Source organism: Halichoerus grypus, chromosome 2 (genome assembly GCF_964656455.1).
Source record: "Halichoerus grypus chromosome 2, mHalGry1.hap1.1, whole genome shotgun sequence".
NCBI lineage: Eukaryota > Metazoa > Chordata > Mammalia > Carnivora > Phocidae > Halichoerus > Halichoerus grypus.
Window position 1 is genome coordinate 17,143,387 of NC_135713.1, and position 16,855 is coordinate 17,160,241.

General features: G+C 34.3%; 1 protein-coding gene across 1 annotated transcript in view; it reads right to left on the reverse strand.

Moving 5' to 3' along the window:
- The window catches only part of CDH12 (cadherin 12), a 986,307-nt gene that overhangs the window by 73,320 nt on the left and 896,132 nt on the right, over positions 1-16,855 (reverse strand). The window contains exons 5-6 of the mRNA XM_078066589.1: positions 14,766-14,885; positions 2,419-2,586 (exon numbers count right to left, since the gene is read on the reverse strand). Of these exons, the coding sequence (XP_077922715.1) occupies positions 2,419-2,586; positions 14,766-14,885 (288 nt within the window). The remainder of the gene's footprint in view (positions 1-2,418; positions 2,587-14,765; positions 14,886-16,855) is intronic.

Below are 16,855 nucleotides of genomic sequence, written 5' to 3' on the forward strand. Positions count from 1 at the left end.
AAATGGCTTTTCTGTTTATAAATATATTCTGTCTTTTCCTCTGAAGGATGTAATTCAAAATGACAATACAGTAAAAAGGGCTTGACACAATGGCATATGAAATTGCAAGGGGATTAATTTCTTATTCATGCAAAAATGTGAAAACCCTCTCCTTTCTCATGATTCAAAAATCTCTCTCACCTGTTATACTTTCAGACTATAGTTCAAAAATGCATGTAATACAAGTAGAAAATAATTTGATCATGGTGAGCTGCTCGGTATATTTCTTTTGCCCTCTCATTTCTCTGTTTATGAATGCTGATAATTCAACATATGTTATGTGACTTTTTTGCAGGTGTTCAAAAAAGTATGGTTTTAGAGTGGCAGGTAAAAGAAAAGAGTAAGTTCTCATTTTAATATCATGTTAAATTAGAAGGAATTGAACTTGAGTGCAAAAAAAAAAAATCTGTTACTTCAGTTTGCTGATTTCAAGCAAGTTATTTAACCTCTCTAAGCCTCAGTTTTCTTAACAGTAAAATGTGGAAAATAAAGAACTCAGAGTGTCGTGGTGAATAGGGAATAAGATAATGATAAAGTTGCTGACACAGCATGGAAATGTTCCAGAAGTCCCAGTGAGCTTATCTCCCACATTCTTTCCTCGTGGTTCTCATTTAGTTACCCTCACACCTACGTATTCAACCTTGAATAATCCCAGACAAGCCTATTGCTTTATCCAGATTCTCTTTTCACTAGGTAAGATCAAGAAATGATCTTCTTATCTCAACAGGAACTGAGCACACCATCTTGTCTTTCTATGTATAATCTAGCCTCTTTCTCATGGAGATATTTTTGTTTCCCTCTACCCCAGACTATCTGTCTGGATCTCTGCCCAATTTTTACCAACCACTTTATCTATACCAGCAGAAATTGTATCTTTCCACTGGCTGGGTTTTTTATCCCTCATCTGAAAAGCCTCACTATCATCCTTGTGAATAAGAATATTGGCACAACGTAGGAATATCTCTGCTATTTCCTATATCTTAGACTAACGTATCTTATATGCTCAAAATGCAGAACAGGACCCATGTTCCCAGTGACATCTTTTTTATAAAAGTAGAGTAGTCTCCCAAACTATCCTCCTCACTTGGCTATTAGAGCTTATCACACATAAGAAGTAAAAAATAAAGAAATAAAAGGAATAAAAATAAAAATAAAAATAATCAGTACTTTTTGAGTTGGGAACATAACCTCAAATGTTAGAGAATCAAATGCACTATTTCTTTCTTCTCTTTTAATATTTACTTATCATTTATCCGTTTCCCTTAATAGCCAAGTAAGATGTGTTGCCATAAGACTCTCTGTTATTAATTATAGCATATTTGTACTAGTCATTTGTCACATATATTTCATTTGCTAAAGTATGATGACTTCTAATTGCTCCTCATAACATTTGACCATTTGACTTTCTGATCACTAAGTAAAATATTTCCATAAGAAAATACATGTTGATGATTTTAAGAGAAAATAATAAAGTAGTAAAATATGAAAAACCATAGATTTAAAGGAATAAAATATCCAGTTAGCTAAATATTCTCATTGTTTTATACTTTAGTAGATGAACTCAAAGTCTCCTACTGAGATTGAAAGAGGAAAATCATTTTGTTTTGGTTCTCTTGTGTAACCAGTGATAGAGACTTTCAGTTTCTGTGTTCTAAGTCTTAGGAACACTGAACTAATCGTTGAAAATGTACCAGAAATTGAACAGGTACTGATTGGTGTTAAATGTAATACTGCAAAAGAAAACTAGATGTAACAGAAGTGAAAAGTATTCATTTTCAGTAAGAAGCACAGAGTTACAGAGAAAATACAGGTGTGAACCTTTCTATTATCATAGAAACTGTAACAATTTTCACCTATTGCAAAACTAAAATAAAGTAAGACTAAAGTAATGTAAATAGCATCACTGTATTATCATCTGATACTTACATGGAAGCAAATGGAAATGATTCAACACATACAATAGCTAAAGAAAAGGCAGAGAATTCTTATGCTAATTGCATGATAGAGCAAATAATATGGCGTCATATGTGCCATAAATATGAGTCTTAAGTTACAGTGGAATTTTCATAATTATATTACTGTTTCAAATGAAAAATTAGAGCAAGATTCCAACCTATTGTGAATATTTTACTTGAATAGAAATCAATAACATAAGACTCACTGTTCAATTACTGACTTGTATTGTTTTATATTCAAGTCGTACTGAGCATGATTCCAATGGGAAATGAAACCCTTAACTCTTTTAATTTTTATCTATTGGTGTCTGCTTCCTAAAGACCAGAAGTGTCTGAAAAATTATTATAATTTCTGTAACATTCAATGAAATGTGAGAATTTTTTTTAAGCTGTGCTAATTTAAACTTAACAGGAAAGAACATACTTTTGGGGAATCGAGGTGGATTGTCATTGACATCTGTGAGGGTGATGTTGACAATTGTCGTTCCAGCTAACCCTCCTAGTTGTCCGCCCATATCCTTGGCTTGGATGAGAACTTGGTATTGTTCTTTGACTTCCCTGTCCATGTTTGGCAAAGCTGTTCTAATAACACCTTAAGGGAAAAAAAAATAATAAAAGATAAATATTACAAACATTGTGCTTTCTGAGATCAGATAGTCTGCAACAAGAAAATGATTCTATCTAGATTCACTAGCAAAGACATGCTAACAAAATTATGCATCTTTTAAAAAGCGAAACACTCAAAATGTCCGCTGGTTAGGATACAATTAAACATATTATGGGAACAGCCATACAGTGAAAAATGCTGTGTAGCATTGTGGAATATGGTCAAAAAACAATGTGTCAGCTCTAAAAGACGTTCATCATTCATTAAGTCAGCCAAGTCAGACATGACTTATACAGAATGATTCTATCTTTAAAAGGCAATAAAATTGTTAAACAACATAGATTAAATATACATTAAAAAGTTAAGTGGTTACACTGAGTGTGAGGTTTCTAAAGAATGCTATTTTCTTCTCCATTCTTATTTTTATTTTCTAAAATACATTTATTACTTAACTTTTTTTTTTTTTTTTTTAAGATTTTATTTATTTATTTGACAGAGAGAGACACAGCGAGAGAGGGAACACAAGCAGGGGGAGTGGGAGAGGGAGAAGCAGGCTTCCCGCGGAGCAGGGAGCCCGATGCGGGACTCGATCGCCAGGACCCTGGGATCATGACCTGTGCCGAAGGCAGACGCTTAACGACTGAGCCACCCAGGCGCCCATTACTTAACTTTTTAAACACACAAAATATCTCCTCCATGCATTTTATTTCATCTCTCAGGATGCCTCTTAGTTATTTTCGGCACAGATTTTCACTTAGATCTCATTAAGCTTTTCCACTGCAGAGACCTTGTCTCTCTTGTCACCAAGTTACTCCAGCATCTAGTGTCTGCCATTTAGAAGGAACTCAATAAGAATGTGTTGACCAGGGCGCCTGGGTGGCTCAGTCGTTAAGCGTCTGCCTTCGGCTCAGGTCATGATCCCAGGATCCTGGGATCGAGTCCCACATCGGGCTCCCTGCTCGGCGGGAAGCCTGCTTCTCCCTCTCCCACTCCCCCTGCTTATGTTCCCTCTCTCGCTGTGTCTCTCTCTGTCAAATAAATAAATAAAATCTTTAAAAAAAAAAAAAAAAAAAAAAAGAATGTGTTGACCAACTGACTAGTTGAATGACTGGCTGAATGAATGAATGAATGAATGAGTATATAAATAATTAAGTTTACAATCATGAATCATGCAGTATATATGCATATTGAAATATCCTACTCATTTTCTGCTCTTGTGTCCAAGTATAGAACTAATTTATATTTATTCATAGTGAAATAACTAAGACCTTCTGGATTTGTTGCAAATTAAATAATGAATAAATTTTATTCCCAATTCCAGCCTATAAAGCCAATGGTTTTAAGGAGAGATTGCAGAGCATTTGTCTTAAACCCATGTATCTTTGATAGTCTTGTTTCTTAAATAAAGTAGCATATATGAATAACAAATATAATATTGAGCACCAACACAAAGTATAGCATCCAAATCATAAACTGAATACACATCTGCATTTTATCTGTACTTTCCACTATTGACTTACCAAATGCTGTTCTGTTGCTAATTTAGATTTAACTACAATCTAGGATTTCTTCTGACCCTCAGCAGGAAATGGTTGTAAAAAAAACAAGCTCCACTTTTTTGCTACTGCTGTTTATTCATGTATTGGTATTGGCACTCTATTATTTCAGTCTGTTTTTCCTCTCTTCAGCTCAGATCCTTGATGTTTCATTTCCAAGTCTCTTAACTCAGATTCTTCATCTCTGCCATCTCTGTGACTTGGTCCCACGGCTTAAGTTACATGACTTCTGCCTGCCTTAGAATGTTCATATTTTCTAGAGAAATGCCTGGGTTTAATTCATATGCATGCTCTATTGTCCTGTTGCTGACCAGATCTATCTTTACTTAGTTCATTTCCAATACAAAAATTATATACATGTATATATTTATACTTATAATTATATGCATTTATATATAATTTTTGCTTTTCTCATTTCACTTCAAATATGAGAATGTATAAATATAATTTTTAGACTTTATATTATATATATTGTATATACATACATTAAGATGCTATGAAAAAGAGAACACATAGGCATTATCACACTTATTTAAGACTAGTTTTTGCTGTTGCTTTTTTTTTTTTCCGGTAAGTTGTTACAGTTATCATCACGACATCAAACTGCCCTGCCTTCCTGTTCCATCCTGTGTCTGATAGGTGACCTATCTGCTGCTTCTGGCCCTCCTTTAGTGTAATGCAGCTTGACTGGAAGTCATCTGTTAGAATTCAGAGAGAGGAAAGGGTTGCATATGTAGTTCCAAAGAAAACCCACTGATGACCATGATGTGCTTCCCCTCCCCCACTACCATTTCTATTCAAGAGCCACTACCTCAGACAAATGAAATATGATATTTGCAGATTTTTTTTCAGAGTAGAATCTGGGAAATCAGGCAGACTACAAAATTCAAATGTGAGAAGAGAATCTTAAAACACTGTGGTCTATTGAATAAGCCTGGTAAAAAACAGTCTCCTTTCCAAGAAATTACTCTTCTTATGGACCACCCACTGTTTACCAACTGCCTAATATTTAAAGCCAAACAAACAAAAATAGATTGTATTATCTTGAGCAAGGAGGAACCTTGCCAAGAACTGAGTTTAAATGCTCCTAGAATAGAATGTAACCAGCAAAAGGAAATGCTACATTCTGTTATTTCCGGTCTCAGGTTTAAGTTCATGTGTTCATCTCTATTTCTTAGTATTTGTATATAAAGATACAGCAGTAGAATTGCATGATAACAGCTGGAGCCCAAGAAATGCATTTTGCAGAACAGTCCAAATACTCTACAGTAGTAATACCACAAAATTTAACTAATTAGGTAAAATTCTGAAGTAAATCCTATTTAATAGGAAAAAAAAAAAAAAAAAAGAGTGGGTAGGCAAGTATACATTGAATCCTGGTATGATTTGAATGTCTTGTACCTGATGAACCTTCCAGCATACATCACTGAGATATTAGAGTAAATAAAAGAGAAAAATATTGGGATTTTATTTCTGCCAATATGAATGGAAATATGTGGTCGAGAGAGTTATAAACTTAAAATAATACATCAAAAGACACTAGTCTGCCAAGGGATAAATTCTGTCTCTGCAATGACTCTTACGTTGTATGCAAGCCCCTTAGTCTTGGTGGATCTCAGCTTATTTTGAAAAATGGGTTAAATACTCTGATAACATTTTGAGATGAAAATAATGCAATACTCTATATGAAAAATCATAAAATGTTACACGTGTTAATCCAGCATATGATTTTACATGGGCTATTTCTTGAGTTGAGGATTGAATTGCAGGACTGAGACATGGGACACTAGATTCAGTCAGCATTTGTCCTAAAATATATGTTTCATCCAGGCACTGTTATTAAGTTTGATAGTATAATGGTGAACTCTCTTCCATTTGCCACTTTATACACTAGATCCACTTTATATACTTTTCTAGACTTTGCTCTCTGGCTGTCAGTTGTAATAGGCCAACTGGCAAGAGACTGAATGGTATAAGGAGAACGAGGTTGGGTTTTTCTTTGCATGGATACCCCCACATCCCACACTGTCTCCTACTATGGGCCCTCACCACACACCTGCATGGGTCTCCAGGCCCCTATCGTTCCTTCAGCCCTAGTGTGGTGACCACAGCCACCTGTTATGTCTTCTCCAGATTCTGCCACATCCTGTATGGTTTCCCTTCAGTCTGCTTGCACTTTAAAATGCAATCTTTTTATTAAACTAATCTCAAATTAGCCAACTAGGTGTCCTCTGCTTCCACCTGGATAATAATTGATACAGTGTCTGTACAAGGTTCCTTCATGGAATGTACATTTAATGGACATGTGTTTATGGGAGTGTCGAGGAGACCATAGAAAAGCACTTACATAATTAAGCTAATTTCAGATGGTGATTAGCGTTATGAGGAAAATGAAACCAAGTGTCGTTGACAATGGTGTCAGAAAAGTCGTCTCTGAGAAAAGGGTTTAGAGTTGCAATCTTAGAGAGGAGGAGGAGACAGACCTGGAAAGAACAGAAGAAGGAGTATCCCAGGGAGGGAAGCAGGAAAGTACTTGGTAGGAGCAGGAATGGTCCCTTCAAAGCATGCCAGAAGAGTCCATGTGGCTGCAGCATGCTGCTATGGGGAAGGATGGGTAAAATAAGACCAGAGAGGGGAAAATAAGAAGTAACACAATGATTTCAAAGGCAAGTAAACCCTCTGGGAGACATCTTGAAAATCAACAAGTGGGATCCAACTAAAGTTGGATTTCCGCACAGCAAAAGAAACAATCAACAAAATGAAAAGACAATCTATGGGATGAGAGAAAATATTTGCAAATCACATATCTGATAGGGGGTTAATATCCAGAATAGAAAAGAACTCATGCAACTCAGTAACAAAAAAAAATATGAACAATCTGATTTGGAAATGGGCAGAGGAACTGAACAGATTATTTTTCCAAAAAATGTTATACAAATGGCCAACAAGTACAGGAAAAGGTGCTCAACATCAATATCATCAGAGAAATGAAAATCAAAGGATCATCATCTCACACTTCTTAGAATGGTTGTCATTAAAAAGACAAGAGATAACAAGTGTTGGCAGATGTGGAGGAAAGGGAAAACTTGTGCACTGTTGGAGGGGAGATAAATTAGTGCAGCCACCATGGAAAATTCTGTGAAGGTTCCTCAAAAAATTAAAAATAGAATTACCATATTTTCCAATGATCTCACTTTTCTATATATATCCAGGGGAAATGAAAACAGGATCTCAAAAGAGGTATCTGCACTTCATAGTCATTATAGCTTTATTCGTAAAAAGCCAAGATACTGAAACGACTTAAATGTTCATCAACAGATGATTGGATAAAGAAGATATCACACACACACACGCACACACACACACACACACAAACACACAGAGGAATATTATTTAGTCAGGAGAGTGAAGGAAATCCAGCCATTTGCAACAGTATGAATGGACCTTGAGGGCATTATGCTAAGTGAAATAAGAGAGAGAAAAAGAAATATTCTAGGATATTATTTATATGTAGAACCTATAACAGCTGAACTCCATGAAACAGAGTAAAATGGTGGTTACCAGGAGCTGCGGAGTGAGGGAAATGGAATATGTTGGTCAAAGGCACAAACTTCCAGTTATGAGATGGATACCTCCTGGGGATCCTATGTACAGCATGGTGATTATAGTTAATATTGCTATATCATATACTTGACATTTGCTAAGAGAGTAGCTCTTAAAAGTTCTCACTGGGAATTATGTGACGTGATGGAGGTGTCGGCTAGCACTGCAGTGGTAATCATTTTGCAATATTTAAGTGTAACAAATCAACGCACTGAGTATCTTAAACTTGCACAATGTTGTACGTCAATTATTTCCCAATAAAGCTGTAAAAATGTTAATTATTATTTTGAGACTATTAAGAGAGAAAGAGAGAGAGAAACAATGGATGAATGGCTCTATTCTCCGCTCACTGAGGATTAGAGTCCAAAGAAGCACTGGGTCATTAGTTTGTTCTTAAAAGAGAAGTCATAGTGGTGAGGTGAGAGCATGAACATATAACACTCGCCTCTACTCTGAAATCCAAGTCACTCAGAGTGAAAATATCACATGATCTCCACCTTCCCACTTAACTCTTTGATCTTATCTTTCACAACCCCCTTCTTCGGTCACCAAAGCTTTGCACAATCTCTTCCCTCTGTGGGGAATGTTCTTCTCATGGTTTACTCGTGAAGAGCTCCTCTATTTCCTTCATATGTTTTCTCCAAGCCCTTTCCAAAGGACTTTCTTGACATTCTTTCTAAAATTCTATACTGATTTAGTTTCCTAGTCCTTCTGTAACAAATTGCCACAGACTAAGGGGCCTAAGAACAACACAAACTTATTATCCCACAATTAGGGAGGCCAGAAGTCCAACATGGGTCCTGAGGGCCAAAATCAAGGTTGTGACTAGATGCATTCTTTTCTGCAGTTTTGTATCTTCCAAAAGATGTCTTTCTTCTCTGTCTCCTGGCTTTCTTTCTCCACTTCTAGGGTAGCAGCATAGCATCTTCAAATCTTTCTTGGACTCTTAGCCAATATATCATAATGCTCAAGTCTTTTAGGAACTGCTAATAGATGGTATAATAAAAAAAAATAATTATACCTAAAGATGGGAACCTTGACTTTAGCACTGACAATGTAAAGTTGCTTTTTCTTTCAATTCCATAGCTAAATTATATTTTAAAACACTTGTACAAGACCTGCTTTTACAGCAATTTATATGAAAAGTTTCTTTTCATTACAGTCTTAAATTAGCCTAAAATGTGAAATGGGGTTTTTAAAAGCTAGTGCAATCTTTAAAAATATTAACAGAAATGTTGTATCTATTACCACACAGATGAAATGTATAACTTTAAAAAATGTTGTTGCCCATAATCCAATAATGTATTTGGAGGACAAGAAGAGTTATCAGGTTATCTTCAGTAGGAAGAAAATTTAGAGACCCTCTTCCCACCTATAGCACACCTTTACTATATGCTTTAGGACTCAGAAGTAAATTCCCAGGGCCTCTTTCCTCAGGATGTCCCCTCTCAGTCCATATCAGTGCCCAGCAGTCATACTACATATTAGAGAATTTTATCCTACAAAATTCAACTATAACCTTCTGAGGACCTGATGGCCTCCCTCCAGTACATGGGGATCCATTTGAGTATCTAATGATTCATCTTGGTATCCTAATAGCAAAACACCTGTGACGCCATTACGTATGTAAAATACATAATGATGCTTTCTCATTAATATCACATAAACATGCATCCCATGAATAAACAGTCCGATCCAACACCACTAGCTCATCACTCATCATCTGCCTTAACACTTCCACTAATGGGAGACTCACAATCTCGTGAGGCATTCCTCTCATTTAGGGGCAAGTACTGACATCTTCTTTTAAGTATATAAAACCAAAATTCTTCCTGTAAATCATACCAGTTATGATAGCCCTTTTCCTCTCAAGCAGCACAGAACAGAGCCAGTTTCTCTATGATATTACAGCTCTACAACTTCCAAAAGTCCTGTATCACATGCCCCTGGAGTATTTTCCTTTTAAGGCCAAACATTCTCAGTTCTATCTGCTGATGTGTGCATTCCATGATTTCTAAAATAAGGCAAGCAAAGTTCACACAGAGTTCTCAGGAAGTGAGACGATGCAGAATACAAGGGAACCATTCACGGGAGCACATTTTTAGTCATGCAGTTCTACTACACATACCAAAATATTACAAAATAGGTAATATGTGATATAATAGCTTAATAATTGTCTATTTCCTTGACCTATTTTTCCTGCCTTATATTTATCATCATCTATTGCTTTCTTTGCTCTCGCTGTGCCCATAATCAGACCTTGTCTAAATGCAAAATGTATTAAAGGCATGACAACTTTGTGTAGGTAAACACTCTTATTTTGACCTTGAAAAACAAGATACTCTTTCTTTCATCACCACCTCAGCACTAAGGTGTCTGAAATCTCTCAGACTTTACTCTGAATTAATATCAGAAGCATTTCAAGCCATGAAACCTTGTAAATATTTATACAGTAGTATCAAAATTAGCTCAAAATATATTCTAACCCATGCTTTAATTATACTCTAAGACTTTAAGACACCAACACATTGTTAAAAACCTGAAAGAATAAATGTCATTCAGAATAGGAGAGGAGGTTTCACTTAAGACACAGACCTGGAGATTATAATTCCTGAACAAAAGGTGATAGTCAGACCTAAAGAGTAAAAATCTTGAGAAATTGTCAGTTCTCTCAGCAACATTTATCAGATTTCCCTAAACAGAAGCTAGGACAGAATCACAGAGCATGAAATAGAATGGTGAATAAAAGGGAAAAAAATGTAGCTCATGCATTCAACTCGAGCCTCACTCAATTGTTTTCATATGGATTCTATAAAGGCATATATAAATACATAAAATAAAAACTTATAAATACACATTATTTTTCACAATGCACATAAATAAAAAGATATCAATGAAAAAGTTCTAGTGATGGATGGCAGTGGCCATTGAATAAAAATGTGAATGTTCTTTTTTTTTTTTAAAGATTTTATTTATTTATTTGTCAGAGAGAGAGAGAGAGAAAACACAAGCAGGGTGAGCTGCAGCCAGAGGGAGAAGCAGGCTCCATGCTGAGCAGAGACCCTGATGTGGGGCTCGATCCCAGGACTCTGGGATCATGACCTGAGCCAAAGGCAGATGCTTAACTGACTGAAACACCCAGGCGCCCTATCAGTGTTAATGTTCTTAATGCCACTCAACTGTACACTTAAAATGGTTAATATGGTAAATTTTATGTTATGTATATTTTATCACAACAAAAACATTTAAAGTTTATAGGTTTAAAAAGTGTTGAGGTAAAATACATAATGATGCTTTCTCAATTAAGGGTCAGATCATTTGGCAAAATGGAACATATCATCACCACATGATACACAAAATAGCAATATCTAGTTTCCCAACTCAGACTAGTTTTTGAAATCATTTAGGGAACAATGTAAATATTTTAAAAGAATTTTAAACATAAATTAAGACAAAGTTGATCATTTGTAGTAATATTTGTTTTCCTAAATAATTCTATTATCAATGCTATAGAGAGGTTTAGCATCCTGATTTCATGCACTGGATAAAGTATTATAATCCCTATGCTTAACGTTTTATATATTATAGATGTTTTTCTAATGCATAAAAACATTAAGTATAAAAATACATAATATAATATGCTAATATGACAAATATTTAAATGTTTTATAAATAATAAGTATATTGAGTAGAAATGTTATTTGATGTCATAGATTTGGGGCGCTTTGGGTGGCTTAGTGGCTTAAACGTCTGACACTTAATTTCAGCTCAGGTCATGATCTCAGGGTCCTGTGTTCAGTGGGGAGTCTGCTTGAGATTCTCTCTACCTCCACCCATCCCCCCTCTCTGGTGCATACTCTTTCTCCTTCAAATAAATAAATAAATAAATAAATAAATAAATAAATAAATCTTTAAAAAATGTTTTATAGATTTATCACATTTGAGGTTTTAAAATATTTAATAATCATTTGAAGTATATATATATATATATATGAAAGTATGTGAATTTTAATTCACAGAAAATAATTTCTAGTTAAGCCAAATAATTGCCAAATTAGCCAACTTTAAAGAGAATGATTATTTCCAAACTTATTTCATAGAATGCCTCAATTTATATTCCTTATAAATAAGCTTCTTGTATTGTCTTGGGTAGAGATGTTAGGAATGTTTGTCAGAAGACAATATCACTAAGGAAATATGTTTTATTTTCTCATTCCAAATGAATAATAAATGGTTATATTTATCTCTTCATAAATATTTAGGCACCAGGAGTTCTGATGAGACTCTTCCTTTAAAAATTATTTTAAAGTGTATTCTACACTCCAGTGTCAAAAATTTTAGATAATATTAGTTTTTCATGTATTTTATTTAATAACAGCAAAAGGAATCATAAAAGGAAGCTATATGGCTGGAACAAATGGAGACTATTTCTGAGAAATTGCAATTATCCTTGATTTTTGATTGACTCTTATGTACCACAAGGTGATAAATTTGACAAAAAGTCTTCTTAATGGTCTGTGCATGGAGAACTAGTTATCATTCTATTAATGAAGTGCCTCATCATCCACTCTTTTCCTGTCTAGTGGTCTGAGGCATTGTTAATATCAAGACTTCTGTCTCCAGTGAAAATCAATGCTTCAAAAAATCTATTTCATTGTTTATGCCAGAATTGTTTCACCTTTAGTTCTAAATAATAAGCATTACATAAAATATAAATACATAGTTATTAAAGGCATATTATGAATATACACACTCTCCTGTAAGATAATACTTTCTAAAGCCATTAGAATTCATATCAAGTTGATATTGAACAAGTAAAGCCAAGGGGACAGAAAATGTTTTGACTCATATAATTATTGTCTGTCTGGTATTAATTTGACTAAAATGATTATATTCTTAATCTATGCTCTATGCTTAAATTCATCTTTGTATGATTTTCTCTTACTGTTCAGTTAGATACTGACTACATTTATAGTTATTTCATCAATATTAATTCCTTCATCTTTCTTCTGTCACTGTCACATATATACTATTCTGAGTATATAAATTCACCTATTCTATAGAATTAATCACTACAACCACTAAGTGTACTCTAATACCCAACCGCCCCTCCACCAATCTCTGAATACCCTCCTTTTTCTTTTTTCCTTCCCCTCTGACTCTGAGGAGCGCTTCTCAGAGGCTGAAGAGATCTAAGACACATATATAGCTCTTAATTCTGTTTCTAGTTAGATTATCCATTATGGGAAATTCGGAAGAGATGGGTAATCATAGAAGAAGAAATAACCCATAATGTTTTCATCTGATAAAAGGACTTATTATATTTTAGATAATTTCGCTTCAATATTTGTCTATATATTCAGCCCGTTGTCCAAACCGTCTTCATTCTTCTGGAATTTTGTACCATCATAAACGTCATTGAACATCTTCCCCAAATTCTTTCCTCCACAACTTTTCCCTTTTTTTTTCTACAGGGGTATATGATTTCCCACAGTTAAGCAACAACCACAAAGTTCCTTAACACCGATATTGTCAAATATCTTATCTTCATTGACATACTTCTTGAAAATAACTCATAGTATAGGTGTAACTTCTCCATCATACACTCAGTTTTAACATTTAACACTCTGACTTTTAGTTTCTGACCCTCTTTCCATACCAAAAGAGCTTTTATGTCCTCAACAAACCTTTCTAGAATTTCTTCTTAAAACATTGATACTGTCCTTATTACAAACTATTCTTTTTTATGTTTACAAATGGAAGCAACTTCCTGTCATATTCCCATAACTTTTTGCTGATTTCTGTCCCTCTATGGGCTTAATGAGAAGAGTAGAAAATAAGAGAATAACAGGTTCATTTGCAGAAAGTTTTCACAGATTCTCTGTTCCTATTTAGTTGACTTTCTGTTTCTAAGTGACATTAAAACATGGCTAATCATTAATTAACTTGCATCTAATTGGTATTCCAGATTTTAGCAAACACTTATGGGGAAGTGTTAATTTTGAAATGTTAAGCCTATTTGAATACATAGTGTCTGAAATTAAGACTTTCCAAATTGATATTGTTCCTTAAAATTTATTTACAAATGTAAATAGTAACATTAGTCTAGTACATTAACAATTTATTTCATTATTGTAACCTAATGTAATAAGTAGTATTGAATTCAATCAGAAATATATGACAATGTGCCATATAAGAGTTTATAAAATAGCTGTCTTTGTGGAGTTCTGTTTTAACTGTGATATGGAATACCTATTTTGATGGTCAGCATGGCCGGATCTCCTAAAAAACTATCCAGTGTTCAAAACACAGATTCTCTAGAGCAGAGGGACCTCATTTTATTTGAAAGGGAACACAAAATCTTCTATGTGCATAATATCCTGCCCTTTCTATACTTTCCAAAGATTCTTATATATTTGGCTCTGAAAACTGCCATTCAAATGTTTTGACTTAAAAATTAGACTAGCTTCAAAAGCATAGACCAGAAGAATTAGGGACCTGGGTGTTTCAAGTTTGTCAACCCTTTTTTCCCCTCTGCTAGAAGCATAAGTCTCTATTAATCCAAATCCCAATCAATTATCCATAACTGATAAATACAGCAATAGGCTCCATGATCCTACGACATGTTGATAAAGCCCCACACTACATGTAATTGAACCTAAACAAGAAAATTTGAAATGAAACGCTATTATATGCAGACAAATCAAAAAGAAAAAAAAAATATGCCCAGGCTTTTGAAAATGTGAAGTAAATCATATAGGGAATCTCTAACTTGGGATTGGAAATTGACACATATATGTGAAATGGCTTACATTTACACAGGGTTCAACCCAGAGGAAATGGTTCTGCAGCCACAAGGTAAGATCCTATCTTCCTTTGCTTAATGTACAGCACACTGAATCTTTACTGCATTTTTAGAATAGGTAACTTCCCATGCCAAGATTTAATTAAAGTTTAAATATTTGAAAGGGGTAGTGATAATGTTGTCTCTAATAAAAAATTTACCTGTCTTGGGATCAATAGAGAAATAAGGTTGTCCCTGAAGAATGCTATAAACGACTCTGGCACTGTTTCCATAGGTCGGGTCATCCGCGTCTGTGGCCTTGACCTGGAGCACATATGCACCTGGAAAATAAGACAGTATGACTCTAGCATCTTTGTTTTACAGAGCTCAAGGTCATGTTTTTTAATCTGCTGGACTCCTTTTTTTTTTTTTTTTTTTTTTTTTTTTTTTGGAATTTGGCATTACTCAATGATTCTGAGAATATATGGTGCCGCTGAGAATGATGTAATTATGATAACCAAAATGCTGGGCAACATTATAGCTCTTAGTGCAAATGATACATATTTTAAAAATCTATTTTAAAAGCTATGTTCATTTTCAGGAGCTAGATGATTGAACTGAAAGTCATCATGATAGCTTTATTGATTTATACACCAAAGGAAACATGATGCTGCTTACATTAGGCTCATCTGCTTACTATAGATGCTCTAATTTCATGATTAGGTTATCAATAGCAAAGCTAAAAGGTTCGAAGGTTTACTCTACTTTAGAGGCTGTAAGTAACTTGCATTGCTATTTAAAAATCAGCAACTATATACTAGCAGTACGAAGACTTTAATTAGGACAGGATATTTGAGAAATTGAGGAACCAAAAATAATAGCAATTACAGCTCCAGGAGCACCTCTAGGCCTCAAGACTGAATTAACCTAAGGATACAGTGACATAGGAAAACATTAAAGACAACCCAAATTCTCTGTATCTTTTCTCATGTTTTGACTAAGAGAAGCTAAAGGGAGAGTTTTCTTGTATTTTTGTCTTATATTGTCATGGTCATAATTAAGTCTTCTCTAAGAAATTTTTGACTATATCTTCATATCGTGTTCTGCATTACTATACTGAGTTGAGAACAAAGTAAAATAAAAATTATCAAGTTCGACATAAATAAAATAAATATGTTGCTAATGGTTAGAAGGAAATCTCCACTGAGCACAAAGGGAGTGATGCATACACCCAAAGTTATACAATGGACAGAATGCTCCTATTCTTGGAGGCATTCAAAGTAACTGCTCAACTTTGGGAACAAAGGATTTCTCCTTTCCAATTAGTTATTCATTCAGGCTTTTCCCTTCAGGCAGTACAAAACTGGAACAAACTAAATCTTAAAGGTTTAGTTGCAAACTAAGAGAATGAAACATCTCTTCCTCTCTACCGTTTTGTCTGATTGTTAGGATAGTAAAAAAAAAAAAAAAAAAAAAAAAAAAAAAAAAAAAAAATTAAAAATGATAACTTTCAGTAGACATTCAATAGCAAATGGCATTGAGTAGGCATTCAATAACAAATGCTTTATATTAAGAATGCTTTTGGTGAATTCTAGCTATATCAAGAGATGAATGATAGGTTTTATTTCAACAGACTTTCCCAGGAAAGGAAACTTCTAGAAGCAAAGTAGGCAAACATTTCTGAGATGTCAAGAGTGATAATGTCCCTTATTATCCACCATCACCATCATGATCATTATCAATACTTACAGCATCATTAATAATTATTTGACAAATAGGAATTAAGGACCTATATTAGATAGTCATCAAAACTATGTTATCCTCAATGCTGTAGGAATGAACGGTTGCAAGACTAACTTCCCCTCTTTCCTCCTTTCTGTCACACAGTGATTTTTCGTGTATGACCTGGATCATTATGATCAGGTGCATTGTACATGTGCTGTATAGGCAAAGTCGGCAAATATTAAATAATTCCCCAATCCTAGGTAGAAATGTTATAGTTAAAAAGCTGTGGATTATTCTTCTTTAAAGATATATTTGAAGAAAAAGGTATTATATCTGCTAAGAAATGTTTCGTGACAAATTTAATAAATTATAACCTAAGTCACACCATATGTTTGATAAGAAAGACAAAGATGAATAACATAGGGAATATTTCTTAATTCACTCTTTTTAAATATTTGAGTTTAAATTTAAAAGATTAATAACATAAAGCATTTAAAACTCCTTTTGGAGGAAACTATTTTTCTGTATACTTAGTTAAGGTTCATATTAATATTAAAAACAAAAATGTTGGGGCGCCTGGGTGGCT